This window comes from Leucoraja erinacea, chromosome 36 (genome assembly GCF_028641065.1).
Source record: "Leucoraja erinacea ecotype New England chromosome 36, Leri_hhj_1, whole genome shotgun sequence".
Lineage (NCBI taxonomy): Eukaryota > Metazoa > Chordata > Chondrichthyes > Rajiformes > Rajidae > Leucoraja > Leucoraja erinaceus.
Genome location: NC_073412.1, coordinates 14,733,330 through 14,749,890, shown reverse-complemented (window position 1 = coordinate 14,749,890; position 16,561 = coordinate 14,733,330). Strand labels below are relative to the sequence as shown.

The 16,561-nt window shown below is 49.4% G+C and overlaps 1 protein-coding gene across 1 annotated transcript in view; it reads right to left on the bottom strand.

Moving 5' to 3' along the window:
• lactb (lactamase, beta) overlaps positions 1-16,561 on the bottom strand; it is an 83,129-nt gene that overhangs the window by 49,656 nt on the left and 16,912 nt on the right. Inside the window, 1 exon segment of the mRNA XM_055662772.1 lies at positions 11,439-11,505. Within this exon segment, the coding sequence (XP_055518747.1) occupies positions 11,439-11,505 (67 nt within the window).

The window sequence follows — 16,561 nt, the reverse complement described above, 5'->3', positions numbered from 1 at the left end:
AATGAGCAATAATGTGATGGCTGACGTCAGGAGCCTGAGGATCCGCTGCAGTATCAGCTCCTGGTTCTGAATATTTGTCCCGACGTGCCCCCAGATTTGGCTGTTGACAGCCGGTACTTTGAGGGACTCATTCTGGAGCTGTGTACATTTTTATGGCCTCATTAACCACCTGCTCCTGTAGGGGCCTGTTGGAGAGGTGGTTGATGCTGGCCGCTAGTTTAGGCTCTAATGGCCTTCCTGCACGTGGGGCTGCCACCCACACCCAGCAGCTCTTCCTGGTCCTGCACCCCTTGCATACTCCCGACTTCTTCAGCCAGCGTCCCCTCTTCCTGACCAGCCCAGTCCTGGTCACCAAAGCTACCCTTGGGTAAGGAGGAAGCGATGGCCAGTGCACAAGGCACTGTGGAGGGAGTGCCTGAACTCCCCCTGCGAGAGCGCCCCTCACGCAGCGCGTCTCGCTGGAGCACGTGCTCCAGGAGCCGCTCCATGCGGCTCAGGCGGCTGTCTCTCCCCCGTGCGGGTGGAGAGACGTCCCCGTCCGACAAGTCGGAAGCCACCGGCCGGATGCTTTTTCGGGTAGCTTTACATCCAGCCCGCTGCTCAGGCGCTAGCGGGACTGGGCTCGGCACGGTGTCGGGGATGGCGGAGCGCCCGGTAAGCGGTCCTACCGCCTGTTGCTGCCCCCCCCCCCCCAGATGGAATGCTCCTCCGTTGGAGTCGAGTGGGGGACAGGTTTGTTCAAGAGCCTTTTTGTTCTCTGCCTGTAAAACAAAGCAGAAGGCTCTCCTGTGAAAGAAACCCAACCTCAGGGTACTTACATGACGGTCCATTCTTTCAATCTGTAGGGTGAGTGCCTGACTCCCGATGCGGCCGCTGTTGCACTGCTGAACGCAATGCCGCACATGCGTGCTGAGCGTGCTCTTCACGTAGTCACTCACGTGAATACGAAGTAAAATCATCTCCTCTTGGCATTCAACAATATTACAATTACTTTAAACCTAAAAAATGCCACTCTGGAAAGCACAAAAAGGTTAAAGGAACCAACTACATAACTAGATAGATAAATCTCAGGTCATTTTGCACTGTGTGATTCACCTTCCAACTCTCTAAAGACTACAGTATGTATGGTTCTGGTCACCCAGCCAAAAGAAGGATATCACTAAACTGGAAAAGGTGCTGAAAAGATTCACAAAAATTTTACCAGAACACGGGGCTTAGACATAGAACACAGAACTTTCCAGCATGAGAACACAATATCCTTTGGTCCACAATATCTGTGCTCAATATGATACCAACGCTAATCTGCCTACACATAATCCATATCCCTCCATTCCCTGCATACCCATGTGCCTAACCAAGGTCACTTAAATGCCACTATCGTATCTGCCTCAACCGCCACCCCTAGCAGCACGTTCCATGCACTCACCGCCCCATGTGTAACAAATTTACTCTGCACATCTCCTTTAAGCTTTGCCCCTCTAGCCTTGAAGCTATTGCCTGTAATATTTATGGTTTCCATCTTGGAAAAAAGGTTCTGACTGTCTAGCCTATCTATACCTCTCTTAATTTTATATACTTATCTAGCTTTCCAGGGAAAACAACCCAACATCTTTCTGTAGCTAAAACCCTCAGCAGCCCAACTTGCCAATCCGTCCAAGATGCCCTGTCCACACTATTCCCATTTGTGCTTTTGGCCACATCCCTTTAAACATTTCCTATCCATGCATATGTCCAAATGTATTTTAAATTTTGTTCTAGTTAGTACCTGCCTCAACTACCTCCTCCGGCACCTCGTTCCTTATACCCACCACTGTGTATGTGAAAAAGATGCCCCTCAGGTTCTAAAAGGTATCTGTCCACTACAACTACTAACAGATTCCATATTATTTTACCTCATTGATCTTTGCGGAGGTTACAATTTCCTTTATTTCAAAAGTAATTTTTTGGTGCTGAGATGCAACAATTGTGAAAAACTGTGGGGCACAGACAGGAGACAAGGTTTCAATCATGACTCCTGGTGCTATCTGTGTGGAGTTTATGCATTCTCTCCAGGAAGTTTCCACTGGCTACTCTAGTTTCTTCGCATATCGCAAAGATGTACTGATGGACTATTTAGCTATTACCAAGACCATTGAAAGATAAATGGCAAAACGGTCAATGGGGGAATGGATGAACATTTAATTAAGTTAACTTGCAGCAACACAGGGAAATAAATGGAAGGCTAATGGGATAGTTCTGCTGAAAATCGGCATGGTCTTCTTCTACACCAGAATAAATGTAGATAAATGTGAGGTTATCCACTCTGGCAGCAAGAACAAGGAGGCAGATTGTTATCTCAATGGTGTCCGATTAGGAAAAAGAGAAGTGCCTCCTAATTTGAGGAAAGTCATCCTTGCTATTGAGGCACTGCAGCATAGATTCACGAGGTTAATCACCGGGATTTCGGGACTGTCATATGAGGAACGATTGGAAAGACTAGGCTTGTATTCATTGGAATTTAGAATGATGATAGGGGATCTTATAGAAACATATAAAATCATAAAAGGACTGGACAAGCTAGATGCAAGAAACATGTTCCCAATGTTTGGCAGTCCAGAACCAGGGGCCACAGTCAAAGAATAAAGGGGAAGCCATTTAAAACTGAGATGAGAAAAATCTCACCCAGACAGTTGTGAATTTGTGGAATTCTCTGCCATAGAAGGTAGTGGAGGCAATTCTCTGGATGCATTTAAAAGAGAGTAAGATAGAGCTCTTGTGGCTAGCGGAATCAAGGGATAGGGGGAGAAGGGAGGCACGAGTTACTGATTCTGGATGATCAGCCATGACCACAATGAATGGTGGCATTGGCTTGAAGGGCCGAATGGCCTCCTCCTCCACCTATTTTTAATGTTTCCATGTTAATAAATTAGCAAGGCATTGTTTTTATTCCATCTTATTTTCAATAAAACAATTCTAATAATGGACTGAACTACAAAGCATAATGATGTTTGAATCATCTATACTATTACTAAAACTCTCATCTTGTCCTCTTGCAGTTTGCACTGTTTTTAAATTTGCGCAAAAATGTACCCTATATCGGCAGGATTTTTTTCGCCATCTTACTCACCGTTCTCCTCTGCTCCAAGCGCACCAAGTTTTGCTCTGATCGGTGGAATATTACAAAACTTATGAAGGTTTAAAAATCGTGAGATCAGCAGATTGGTCGCCTGTCAGTCACCATGAAGGTAACGCCCTTTCCAGCACCTGCTGTCAATCACCGGGGCAAGGAGAATAAAGTCCTGGTGGCGAGGCTGAGTCCCGAGTCCGTGAGTGAGAGAGTCCAGCGTCCGTGAGTGACAGTCCAGAAGCCGTGAGTGAGCCGAGCCGCCCAGCCCGAGGGCCGCCCAGCCACCCAGCCCGAGAACTGCCCAGCCCGAGAGCCACCCAGCCCGAGAGCCACCCAGCCCGAGAACTGCCCAGGAAACTGCCCAGCCCGAGGGCCGCCCCAGCCCCCCACCCCCGAGAACTGCCCAGCCCGAGAGCCACCCAGCCCGAGAACCGCCCAGCCCGAGAACTGCCCAGCCCGAGAACTGCCCACCCCCCAGAACTGCCCAGAGAACTGCCCAGCCCGAGGGCCGCCCAGCCACCCAGCCCGAGAACCCCAGCCCGAGAGCCCACCCGAGTCCCAGCCCGAGAACTTAAAGACCCCAGCCCCCGAGAACTGCCCATCCCGAGAGAGCTCAGCCCGAGCGGCATGTTCCCGCCCAGACCCAGCCCGAGAACTGCCCAAAGCCCGAGAGCCACCCAAGGAACTGCCCAGGCCCGAGAACTGAAGGGAACCAGCCACCCAGCCCGAGGGCCGCCCAACCACCCAGCCCAAGAGCTGCCCAGCCCGCGAGCCGCCCAGCCACCCAGAGTTGTCACGTCAGAGTTGTTTAAAGACCAGCTGATCAGAGCTCAGGAGCGGCATATTCCAGTAAAGAGGATGGATAAGGATGGAAAGAGAAGGGAACTGTGGATGAAAGGAGGGGTTGAAGATTTCATCAAAAAGATAAAGGAACTAAATGTAACGTGTTGGAAGATGAAGCAGGGCCTTTGAGGAAAGAACTCAAACTGGGAGAAAGAAGGGCCAGGAAAGCCATTGGCGAGTTGAATTAAAGAGAATCATATTAAAAACAAGAGGGAAATTAGTGAGAGGATTGGCTCCCTCAAGTCTAAAGGAGGACATTAATGCTTGGAATCAGGGGGTATAGACAAATACTAAACAAGTACTTTGCATCTAAATTCATCAAGGTGAAGGTTATGTAAGATATTGAGATCAGTGTGGGGTATAATAATGTTCAGACAGTTCTCAGATCAGGAAGATGGTGGTGTTGGTATCTTGAAGGGTTTTGAGATAGACAAGTCCCCAGGGCCTGATATGCTCAATCCAAGGCAATTGTAAGATGCATGGGACTTTATGTTTAAGAAGGAACTGCAGATGCTGGAAAATCGAAGGTAGACCAAAATGCTGGAGAAACTCAGCGGGTGAGGCAGCATCTATGGAACGAAATAGGCGACGTTTCGGGTCGAGACCCTTCTTCTGACTGATGTGAGGTTGGGGAGGTGGGAAGAAGAAAGGAAGAGGTGGAGACAATGGGTTGAGGGAGAGCTGGGAAGGGGAGGGGAAAGAAGGAGAAAGCAGGGACTACCTGAAATTGGAGAAGTCAATGTTCATTCCGCCGGGGTGTAAACTACCCAATCAAAATATGAGGTGAGGCTCCTCCAATTTACGGTGGGCCTCACTCTGGCCATTGAGGAGGCCCAGGACCGAAAGTTCTGATTCAGAATGCGAGGGGGAGTTGAGGTGCTGAGCCACCGGGAGATCAGGTTGGTTATTGCGAACTGAGCGGTAGTGTTGGGCGAAGCGATTGCCAAGCCTACGCTTGGTCTCATTGATGTAGAGCAGCTGACACCTAGAGCAGAGGATGCAATAGATGAGGTTGGAGGAGGTGCAGGTGAACCTCTGCCACACGTGGAAAGACTGCTTGGGTCCTTGAAAGGAGAAAAGGGAGGGAGATAAAGCGACTAGTGTAGCATTTCCTGCGGTTGCAAGAGAAAGTGCCAGGAGAGAGGATGGTTTGCGTGGGAAGGGATGAATTGATCAGGGAGTTACGGAGGGAGTGGTCTCCGTGGAAAGCAGACAGGGGAGGAGATGGAAAGATGTAGCCAGCGGTGCGATCCGTTGGAGGTGGCAAAAATGTTGGAGGATTATTAGTTGTATGTGACGGGTGGTAGGGTGGTAGGAAGATGAGGACAAGGGAGACTCTACCCTTGTTATGAGTGGGGGGATGGGAGTGAGAGCAGAGTTACAGGGTATAGAAGAGACCCTGGTGAGAGCCTCATTTATAGTAGAAGAGGGGAACCCCCGTTCCCTGAAGAGTGAGGACATCTCCGATGCCTTGGTTTGGAACACCGCATCCTGGGTGCAGATGCGGCGTAGACGGAGGAATTTGGAGTAGGGGATGGAGTACTTACAGGAAGCAGGGTGGGAAGAAGCGTAGTCCAGGTAGCCAAGGGAGTGAGTCAGTTTATAGTGGATGTCGGTCAGTGGTCTATCACCTGCGATGGAGATAGTGAGGTCTAGAAATGTCAGAAGTGGTCCAGGTGTATTTTAGTGCCGGATGGAAGTTAGTGGTGAAATGGATGAAGTCAGTGAGTTCTGTATGGCTGCAGGAGGTAGCACCAATGGAGTCGTCGATGTAGCGGAGGTAGAGATGGCGTATAGGGCCATGGTACACCTCGAACAAAGATTGTTCGACGTACCCTACAAAGATGAAGGAATAGCTTGGGCCCATGCGCATGCCCATAGCTACGCCTTGTATTTGGAGGAAATGGGAGAAGTCAAACAAAAAGTTGGTAAGGGTAAGGACCAACTCCGTTAGACGGAGGAAAGTATCGGTAGACGGGGATTGGTTTGTTCTGTGGTCGAGGAAGAAATGGAGGGCTTTAAGACCCTCCTGGTGGGGGATGGAGGTGTAGAGTGACTAGACATCCATGGTGAAGATGATTGAATGGGGGCCTGGAAAACGGATGACATGGAGCCGACGAAGAGCGTGTGAGGTGTCTTGAACATAGGTAGGGAGGGATTTAACCAGGGGGGATAGGATGGAGTCGAGGTATGTGGAAATAAATTTGGTGGGACAAGAACAGGCGGTAACAATGGGTCTGACAGGACAGTCAGGTTTGTGGATTTTGGGGAAAAGGTAAAATCGGGCCATGCGGGGCTGGGGAATGTTGAGGTTGGAGGCTTGGGAGGGCAAGGAGCCAGAAGTGATGAAGTCAGTGATGGTGTTAAAGATCATGGCCTGGTGCCCGTCTGTGGGGTCATGGTCCAATGATAAGTAGGAGTAGATGTCTGAGAGTTGGAGCGTGGGCTCAGACTTGTGGAGATCAGCGCGCCAAACTACCACGGCACCTCCCTTGTCGGCGGGTTTGATCACCCAGTCTGGGTTGTTGCAGAGTGAATGGAGGGCTGAACGTTCGGGGGGAGAGGTTAGAGTGAGAAAGGGGAGTGGAGAAGTTGAGGCGGTTGATATCCCACCGGTAGTTTAAAATAAAAAGGTCTAAAGCAGGTAGATGACCATGAGGGGGACTCCAAGAGGAGGGGGTCCGTTGGAGACTGGAGAAGGGGTCATCACTGGGGGGGTGAGGACTCATTCCCATGGAAAAACGTTTTGATGTGGAGGCGATGGAAGAGCTCCACATCGTGGCGAACGCGGAACTCATTGAGGTGGGGATGGAGGGGAACAAAAGTGAGGCCTCTGCTGAGGACAGACCATTCGGTATCAGAGAGGGGGAGGTCAGGGGGGATGGTGAACACACGGCAAGGATGGGGCTTGGGGCCGGAGGAAGGCAGGTGAGTGGACGGAGGCTATGGCGATGTTTGGTCGTGGGGTGGTGGGTGGTCAAGGAGGAGGGGGATATGAGGACTCTAGTGTAGGTGTGGAGGAGCTGGGGTATCATGGTTTGAGGGGGAAGGGGATGACCCAGTGGAACAACCACTGAGATTCCCTGTGTTGGGGGGGGGGGGGGGGGGAAAGCACTAGGACCCAGCACAGTTAGATCCCGTGTTGTCAGAGTCTGAAGCGTGGAGACTTCAGGCCCGGTGCTGAGCCTCGGACTCAAGTAAGGCGACGGCTGCAGCCTGCTGGAGGGCGGTGGAGGGGCGAGGGTCGGTAGAGTCGATGGTGGAGGCCCGTGGAGAGTGGAGTCCGGGACAGCGGGCAAAGCATCGGAGGTCCCAGTCAGCGGATGGACGGTGAGGCGGCATGGTTCGGTGGTCCCAGTGTGGCGGCGAGGTTTGGCAGTCCAGGTGGGGCAGAGAGGTTCGGCGGTCCCGGTGGGGCAGAGATGTTCGGCGGTCCTGGTGAGGCGGCGAGGTTCGGCGATCCCGTTTTGGTGGCGATAGTCGGAGGAATCAAGGGGGTAGTGAGGAGGCGTTAACGGTGAGGCGGCGATAGTTAGAGTTACCGGTGAGGTAGCGAGGATCGGCATCAACGGTGGGTAGGTGAAGGTCGGTGGCAGCGGCCACGTGGAGGTCGCTGACGGCGGCATCTTCGTTGGGTCCGGGCCTGAAGTCGGCCAGGATGGCGGTGAGTGCTGGTGCTGCTCCTTGTGGCAAAGATTGCGTCGCGGGACTCGGCCTGGTGGTGTTAAGGCAGGCGGCGCGGGCAGCGAATGGGCCGGGGCCTGCAGGCGGTCGAGTCGTAGAGTGTCGGTTGCAGGAGCAGCCTGGAGGCGGGCGAGTTTAAGGTCCTTGGTGGAGTCCAAGTGGGCCAGGAATCGTTGATTGAAGACATGGATCTGCCGTTGGATGAAGTATAGTTGGGGTCCATTGCAGGTCTGGGTGAGTGAGGACCGAAGTTTCGGGAGAGTCAAAGCGAGGTCCTGCTGTTGCCAGCGCATTGCAGCTAGAGTAGATCGCAGAGCACGGAAGGAGAACTGCCGTGTAAAGCGTGAGATAGCCAGTCGGGATCTATAGTCCAGGTTGGGTCCGAACTGGGAGGTAGGGAACTGGAGCTGGAAACCATGAGGTACAAGATGACTTTATGTGTTGTGTTTCTTTTGTTTATGATGGGAAATGTGAACAAATTAGGAAATTGTTGGCCCGTGAGCCTCATATCAGTGGTAGGGAAGCAATTCGAAAGGATTTTTTCGGATAGAATTTGCCCCCATTTGGAAAAGAATGGGATGATTAGGGACTTAGTGTGGTTTTGTTCAGTTTTACTGAAGGTGCCGCACAATATTGATAAGGATACGGCAGTGGATGTTGTCAACATACACTTTAGTAAGGCATTTGATAGTGTTTCTTATAGTACGCTGATATAATAAGGATGTCATTCAATCTGGTTGTAGTCTGTAATTCAGATTCAGATTCAATTTTAATTCCACAGATATCTATGCGAAATGCTTTAGCATCTCTGTAGCAAACGACAGTAAACAATTTGGATGGGGGGGTGGTGATTGGCAGTCACCGAGGTGATTTGTTGAGTGACAGCAGCCGGAAAGAAGCTTCTCCTCGACCTGCTGGTTCGGCAACGGAGAGGCCTGTAGCGCCTCCCGGATGGTAGGAGGGTAAACAGTCCATGGTTGGGGTGAGAGCAGTCCTTGGCGATGCTGAGCGCCCTCCGCAGACAGCGCTTGCTTTGGACAGACTCAATGGAGGGGAGCGAGGAACCGGTGATGCGTGGGCAATTTTCCACCACCCTCTGCAATGCCTTTCCTCGGAGACAGAGCAGTTGCCATACCATACTGTGATGCAGTTGGTAAGGATGCTCCGATGGTGCAGCAGCGTAGAAGTTCACCAGGATCTGAGGAGACAGATGGACCTTCTTCAGTCTCCTCAGGAAGAAGAGACGCTGATGAGCCTTCTTGATCAGAGTAGAGGTATTGTGGGTCCAAGAGAGGTCATCGGAGATGTTGACTCCCAGGAACCTGAAGCTAGAAACACATTCCACCTCCGTCCCGTTGATGTGGATGGGGGTGTGCGTGCCGCCTCTGGACTTCCCTGAAATCTACAATGAGCTCCTTGGTCTTCTTGGAGTTAAGGGCCAGGTTGTTGTCAGCGCACCATGCTGCTAAGTGCTGGACCTCCTCCCTGTAGGCCAGCTCATCGTTGTTGCTGATGAGGCCAATCACCGTTGTCTCATCTGCATACTTGATTATGGTGTTAGTACCATGTACAGGTGTGCAGTCATAGGTGAAGAGGGAGTAGAGGAGGGGGCTCAGCACACAGCCCTGTGGAACGCCGCTGAAACCAATGGTGTTCCACAGATATCTATGCTGAGGCTTCTGCTGTTTTTGACAGTAAACAATTTGGATGTAAATGATTCAGACTGATTTCACAGCCTTTTGGCCTCTTTTCATCTCTGGCCTTTGTCCACCCCCTGCTAATCAAATCTCCCTTTTATGTATCCACCTATGACTTGCCTGACTTTGTCCCACTCCCACCTCTCTTCTACCTCTCTGACCCCTACTACAATCAGTCTGAAGGTTCAGACCCAAATGTCACTTATCCATGTCCTCCAGCGATGCTGCCTGACCTGCCATGTCATAAAGGGAGGAGGAGGTGCTATGAAGAGGCTGGACACATTTTCCCTGGAGCATTGGAGGATGATGATTGACGTTTATAAAATTATGAGTATAGATAAAATTATGAGTATAGATTATTATCTCAATGTGGTTAGGTTAGGTAAGGGAGAGGTGCAGCGAGACATGGGTTTGTACACTAGTCACTGAAAGTTGGCGTGCAGGTACAGCAGGTAGTGAAGAAAGCTAATGGAATGTTGGCCTTCATAACAAGAGGATTTCAGTATAGGAGTAAAGAAGTGCATCTGCAGTTGTATAGGGCTATGGTAAGACCACATCTAGAGTATTGTGTACAGTTTTAGTCTCCTAATTGAAGGAAGGACATCCTTATGATTGAGGCAGTGCAGCGTAGGTTCACGAGATTGATCTCTGGGATGGCGGGACTGTCATATGAGGAAAGATTGAAAAGACTAGGCTTGTATTCACTGGAGTTTAGAAGGATGAGGGGGAATTTGATAGAAACATATAAAATTATAAAAGGACTGGACAAGCTAGATGCAGGAAAAATGTTCCCAATGTTGGGCGAGTCCAGAACCAGGGGCCAGTCTTAGAATAAAGGGGAGGCCATTTAAGACTGAGGTGAGAAAAAACTTTTTCGCCCAGAGAGTTGAGAATTTGTGGAATTCCCTGCCACAGAGGGCAGTGGAGGCCAAATGACAGGATGGATTTAAGAGCATTTCATAGAGGATTTAAGAGGATTTCATAGCAAAAGGATTTGAGTATAAGAGCAGGGAGGTTCTACTGCAGTTGTACAGGGTCTTGGTGAGACCACACCTGGAGTATTGCGTACAGTTTTGGTCTCCTAATCTGAGAAAATATATTCTTGCCATAGAGGGAGTACAGAGAAGGTTCACCAGAGTGATTCCTGGGATGGCAGGACTTTCATATGAAGAAAGACTGGATAGACTCGGCTTGTACACACTAGAATTTAGAAGATTGAGGGGGGATCTTGTAGAAAATTACAAAATTCTTAAGGGGTTGGACAGGCTAGATGCAGGAAGATTATTCCCGATGTTGGGGAAATCCAGAACTAGGGGTCACAGTTTAAGGATAAGAGGGAAGTCTTTTAGGACCGGGTTGAGAAAATCATTTTTCACACAGAGAGTGGTGAATCTGTGGAATTCTCTGCCACAGAAGGTAGTTGAGGCCAGTTCAATGGCTATATTTAAGAGGGAGTTAGATGTGGCCCCTGTGGCTAAAGAGATCAGGGGGTATGGAGAGAAGGCAGGGATGGGACGCTGAGTTGGATGATCAGCCATGATCATATCGAATGGCGGTGCAGGCTCGAAGGGCCGAATGGCCTACTCCTGCACCTATTTTCAATGTTTCTATGTTTCTAAGAGAGTTAGATAGAGCTCTAGGGGCTAGTGGAATCAAGGAATATGGATAGAAGGCAGGCACAGGTTATTGATTTGGAACGATCAGCCATGATCACAATGAATGGCGGTGCTGGCTCGAAGGGCCAAATGGCCTCCTCCTGCACCTATTTTCTATGTTTCTATGATCGGATAGACAGTCAGAAGCTGTCTCCTAGGGCAAAATGTCAAATGCTACAGACCATAGCTAAAGGTGAGAGGTGGAAAGTTCAAAGTTGATGTGCAGGACATGAGAGTGCCTGGAATATGCCGCCAAGGGTGATGAAACAGATATAACATTGGGGTTAAGATAAGCACAAATATGCAGGAGCTGCAGGCAAAAGAGATCACTTTCATTTGGCATCATGTTCGCCAGACATCATGGGTTCCCCTGCTGTACAATTTATTTTTGCTTTGCAATTTCACTGAACAGTTAACTATGTCAGCCATCATGGATCAGAACACAATACAAACCTTCAGACCACACTTCTTTTCCATCCACAGCAACACCAACCACTATTCCAGGAGCTCCCACTTCATCCTATAGACGAAAAAAAAAAATGAAAGGCAAGTTTTATGAGTTAAACAATAAACATCAGACATCTACTACTCAGAGTAATAGAGTTGTATAGCATAGAAACAGGTCCTTCGGCCCACTATGTCCATGCTGACAATCATGCCTATCCATACTAATCCCTTGCTTGCCTTGATCCCTCCAAGCCTTGCTCATTCAGTTACCTGTCCAGATACCTTTGGTGAAAAGTTTCTCCTTTAAACTTCCCTCCTATCTTTAACCTTGGCCATCTAATTTTTAACATACCCGTGCTGTGAGAAACAGGGTAGAAATCCAGAGTCTATCCATCTCTTATTGGGTACTTAATCAATGAATATGAAAGATGGATGTTCCTTCAATTCAACAGATTCCAGACACCAGCAGTACAAGAAATCTGGCTACAATCTTCGCAAAGCCATCAGGAATATCAAGAGACAATATGGGGACAAACCTGGGCTCCAGTATAATCATTTGTACACCCACAGACAGTGACAAGACCTGAATTCTATAAACGGCTGGTAAGCATGGAGTCAGGCAGCATCGCTGGTGATAGTGCAGCTCTCCCTGATGAACAATGTATTCTATATCGTTTCGAGCAGAAGGCCAAAGAATGACATCCGATGACGTCACTCGAGTGTGCCTTTTGTCAGGGTCACTGTTGCAGAAGTTAAATCAGCTTTCCTGAGAATGTGCCCATGGAAGGCAACTGGCCTGTACGGTGTCCCTGGCCACATCCTTAGGGAATGCACGAATTCATGGCATCAGGATGCCATGATTGTTCACGGGCATCTTTAATCTCTCCTTACTCTATACTCTGCTTCAAGAAGACCATTATCTCCAGGTGTCGAAGCAAAGCAAGGTCTCATGCCTTAATGACTACTGTCCAATGGCATTGACATCCACCATCATGAAGTGCTTTGAGAGGCTGGTTAGGGAACACATTGAATCCAGCCTATTAAGCAACTTTGATTCACTGCAGTTTGCCTATCGCTACAACATGTCCATGGCTAATGCCATTTCCCTGGCACAACATTCATCCCTGGATAAGAAGACCCCTTATTTCCGACTACACCTCTGTTTTCAATACCATTATCCCATTCAACGCATCTCCCCAACTCGTGGAACTCATCTCTGCAACTTAATCCTCAACTTCATGACCAACAGACCACAATCAGTGAGGATAGGTGACAAATCATTACATACGATAATCCTCAAAACTGGTGTTCCACCGGGAAGTGTTCTCAGGTCCCACCTATACTCCTACACTCGTGACTGTGTAGCCAAATTCAACTAAATTTACATATTTGCAGACGACACCGCCATAGTGGGTCAGATATCAAATAATGACAAGGCAGAGTACAGGAAAGTGCTTGAGAACCTCGTTACCTGGTGCCAAGACCACAACCTCTCCCTCAATGTTAGCATGACAATGGAGATTGTGATAGACTTCAGGACGTGAAGCAGTGCCGAAGTAGAGATGGTTAAAAGCTTCAAGTTCTTAAGAATAAATATCATCAGCAACTTGTCCTGGACCAGCCATATCAAATTGTTGGACAAAAAAAGAACGCCACATCTCCAACCTCCACATGGCTGCTGCTGCCGACCTTCACCCACCCACCGATGACGCCAATCCTCGCTGCCTCGCCGGTAACTTTCTACGGCCGCCTCACTGATGACGCCGACCCTCGCTACCTCCTTGGTTCCCACCGACTATCGGCACCAAAACGGGACCGCCAAACCTCTTTGCCTCACCGGGACCGCCAAACCTCTCCATCTCACTGGGACCGCCGAATCTCGCCGCCTCACCGGGACCGTTTCACCTCAACGCTCACCGGAACCACCGAACCTCTCCGCCTCATTGGCCATCCGCTGACCGGAACTACCAACGCTTCGCCCGCTGACCTGGACTCCACTCCCCGCGGGCCTCCACCATTGACTACACCGACCCTCGCTACCCCACCGCCCTCCAGCAGGTCGCAGCCATCACCTAATCTGAGTACCAGGCTCAGCACCGTGTCTGAAGTCCCCACGCTGCAGACTCTAACACCACGGGGTCTCAAGGGCCTGTCCCACTTTCACGACCTAGTTCACGACCTCTGCCGAGTTTGCCCTTGAATCATACTCGCAGCAAGGTTGTCACGAGGTCGTAGGTCGTAGGAGGTCGTAGGTAGGTCATAGCAGGGTACTCGTGGCATGAAGTAGGTCAGGGCGTTTCTTCTAGCATGATGAAAAATGTCCACGAGTAAAAAAGTGAATTAGGTTGTGAAAGTGAGACAGGCCCTTATAACTGTGCTGGGTCCTAGTGCTCCATACCCTAACACAGGGAACCTCAGTGGTTGTTCCACTGGGTCTTCCCCTTCCACCTCAAACCATGTGACCCCAACTCCTCCTCACCCATACTAGTCCTCATATCCACCCTCCTCCCTGACCACCCACCAGCCCCCTACCAGACAGCGCCTCGGCCTCCGTCCACTCACCTGCCTAACTCCGGCCCCAACCACCTTCCTTGCCGTGTGTTCACCATCCCCCCTGACATCTACCTGCTTTAGACCTTTTTATTTTAAACTGCCGGCGGGACATCAACCGCCTCAACTTCTCCACTCCCCAGTCTCACTCTAACCTCTCTCCCCCCCGAACGTTCAGCCCTCCACTTACTCTGCAACAACCCTGACTGGGTGATCAAACCCGCCGACAAGGGAGGTGCCGTGGTAGTCTGGCACGCTGACCTCTACAAGTCTGAGGCCACGCGCCAACTCTCAGACATCTCTTCCTACTTATCATTGGACCATGACCCCACAGACGAGCACCAGGCCATGATCTCGAACACCATCACTGACTTTATCACTTCCGGCTCCCTGCCCTCCCAAGCCTCCAATCTCATCGTTCCCCAGCCCGGGATGGCCCCATTTTACCTTCTCCCAAAATCCACAAACCTGACTGTCCTGGCAGACCCATTCTTTCTAGCTGTTTGTGTCCCACCAAACTTATTTCCACATACCTTGACTCCATCCTATCCCCTCTGGTTAAATCCCTCCCTACCTCTGTTCAAGACACATCACACGCTCTTCGTCTCCTCCATGACTTCCGTTTTCCGGACCACCATTACCTCATTTTCACCATGGATGTCCAGTCACTCTACACCTCCATTTCCCACCAGGAGGATCTTAAAGCCCTCAGTTTCTTCCTCGACTGCAAAACCAACCAATCCCCGTCTATTATTATTAGAACTTTCCTCTGCCTAGTCCTTACCCATACCAACTTTTCGTTTGAATCCTCCCATTTCCTCCAAATACAAGGCATACTTTGAGCACACGCCTCCTGCACCCATACAGAACTCACTGACTTCATCCATTTCACCACTAACTTCCATCCGGCACTCAAATACACCTGGACCATTTCCGACATTTCCCTTCCATTTCTCACTATCTCCATCGCAGGTGATAGACTACTGACCGACCCTGATCTACTATTTTTAGTTGACTTCTATTAGTTTTCAAAAGCTTCCCAATCCTCTTGCTTCATCCACACAAAGCTTTTACCTCTGTGTGGCTTCTGTTCAGCTACTCTGACACTTCAATCTTACATTTCCTCCAGCCTAAAACTATTTTCTAACCCTCTCAAACTGCAGGTTCAGTTCTATCATATTATGATCACTGCCTCCTTTGGATTACTCCACTAAGCCCCCTCATCAAATCTAGTTCACTGCACATTGTTCAGAGGGCTCGACCATGCACTGCTCTAAGAAGCTATCTCGTAGGCATTCTACAAATTCCTTCTCTTGAGATCTAGTACCATCCTGATTTTCCCAGTGTATCTGCATGTCGTAATACCCTGTGACCACTATAACCGTGCCTTTCTCACATGCCTTTCCTATGATTTAATTTGTGCCCTGCATCCTGTCTACTGTCCGGAGGCCAGCATATAACTCCCCTCAGGATCTTTTCACCCTTGCAGTCTCTTAACTGGACCCACACGAATTCTATAACTTCTGATTCTATGTCATTTCTTGCTACGGGTTGAATAACATTCCTTACCAACAAGCGACCTTGTAGACTGAAAATGGCAAATTTATTATGGGGAACAAGGAAATGGCAGATGAGTTGAATAAGTACTTTGGATCCTTCTTGGCCATGGAGGACACAAACAATCTTCCTGATGTACTAGTGGCCAGAGGATCTAGGGTGGCAGAGGAACTGAAGGAGATTCACATTAGGCAGAAAATCGTGTTGGATAAACTGATGGGACAGAGAGAGTACAGAGGAGATTTACTAGAATGTTGCCTGGGTTTCAGCAACTAAGTTACAGAGAAAGGTTGAACAAGTTAGGGCTTTATTCTTTGGAGCGCAGAAGGTTAAGAGGGGACTTGATAGAGGTTTTTAAAATGATGAGAGGGATAGACAGAGTTGACGTGGAAAAGCTTTTCCCACTGAGAGTAGGGAAGATTCAAACAAGGGGACATGACATGAGAATTAAGGGACTGAAGTTTAGGGGTAACATGAGGGGGAACTTCTTTACTCAGAGAGTGGTAGCTGTGTGGAATGAGCTTCCAGTGAAGGTGGTGGAGGCAGGTTTGTTTTTATCATTTAAAAATAAATTGGATAGTTATATGGATGGGAAGGGAATGGAGGGTTATGGTCTGAGCGCAGGTATATGGGACTAGGGGAGATTATGTGTTCGGCACGGACTAGAAGGGTCGAGATGGCCTGTTTCCGTGCTGTAATTGTTATATGGTTATTATATGGTTATATGACTGACGACTGATAAATCCCCAGGGCTTGATGGTCTGCATCTTAGGGTGCTTAAGGAAGTGGCTCTTGAAATCGTGGACGCATTGGTGATCATTTTCCAATGTTCTAAAGATTCTGGATCAGTTCCTGTGGATTGGAGGGTAGCTAATGTTGTCCCACTCTTTAAGAAGGGTGGCAGAGAGAAAGCAGGTAATTATGGACCAGTTAGCCTGACATCAGTGGGGGGGAAGATGCTGGAGTCAATTAAAAAAAATGAAATAGCGGCACGTTTGGATAACAGTAGCTGGATCGGTCTG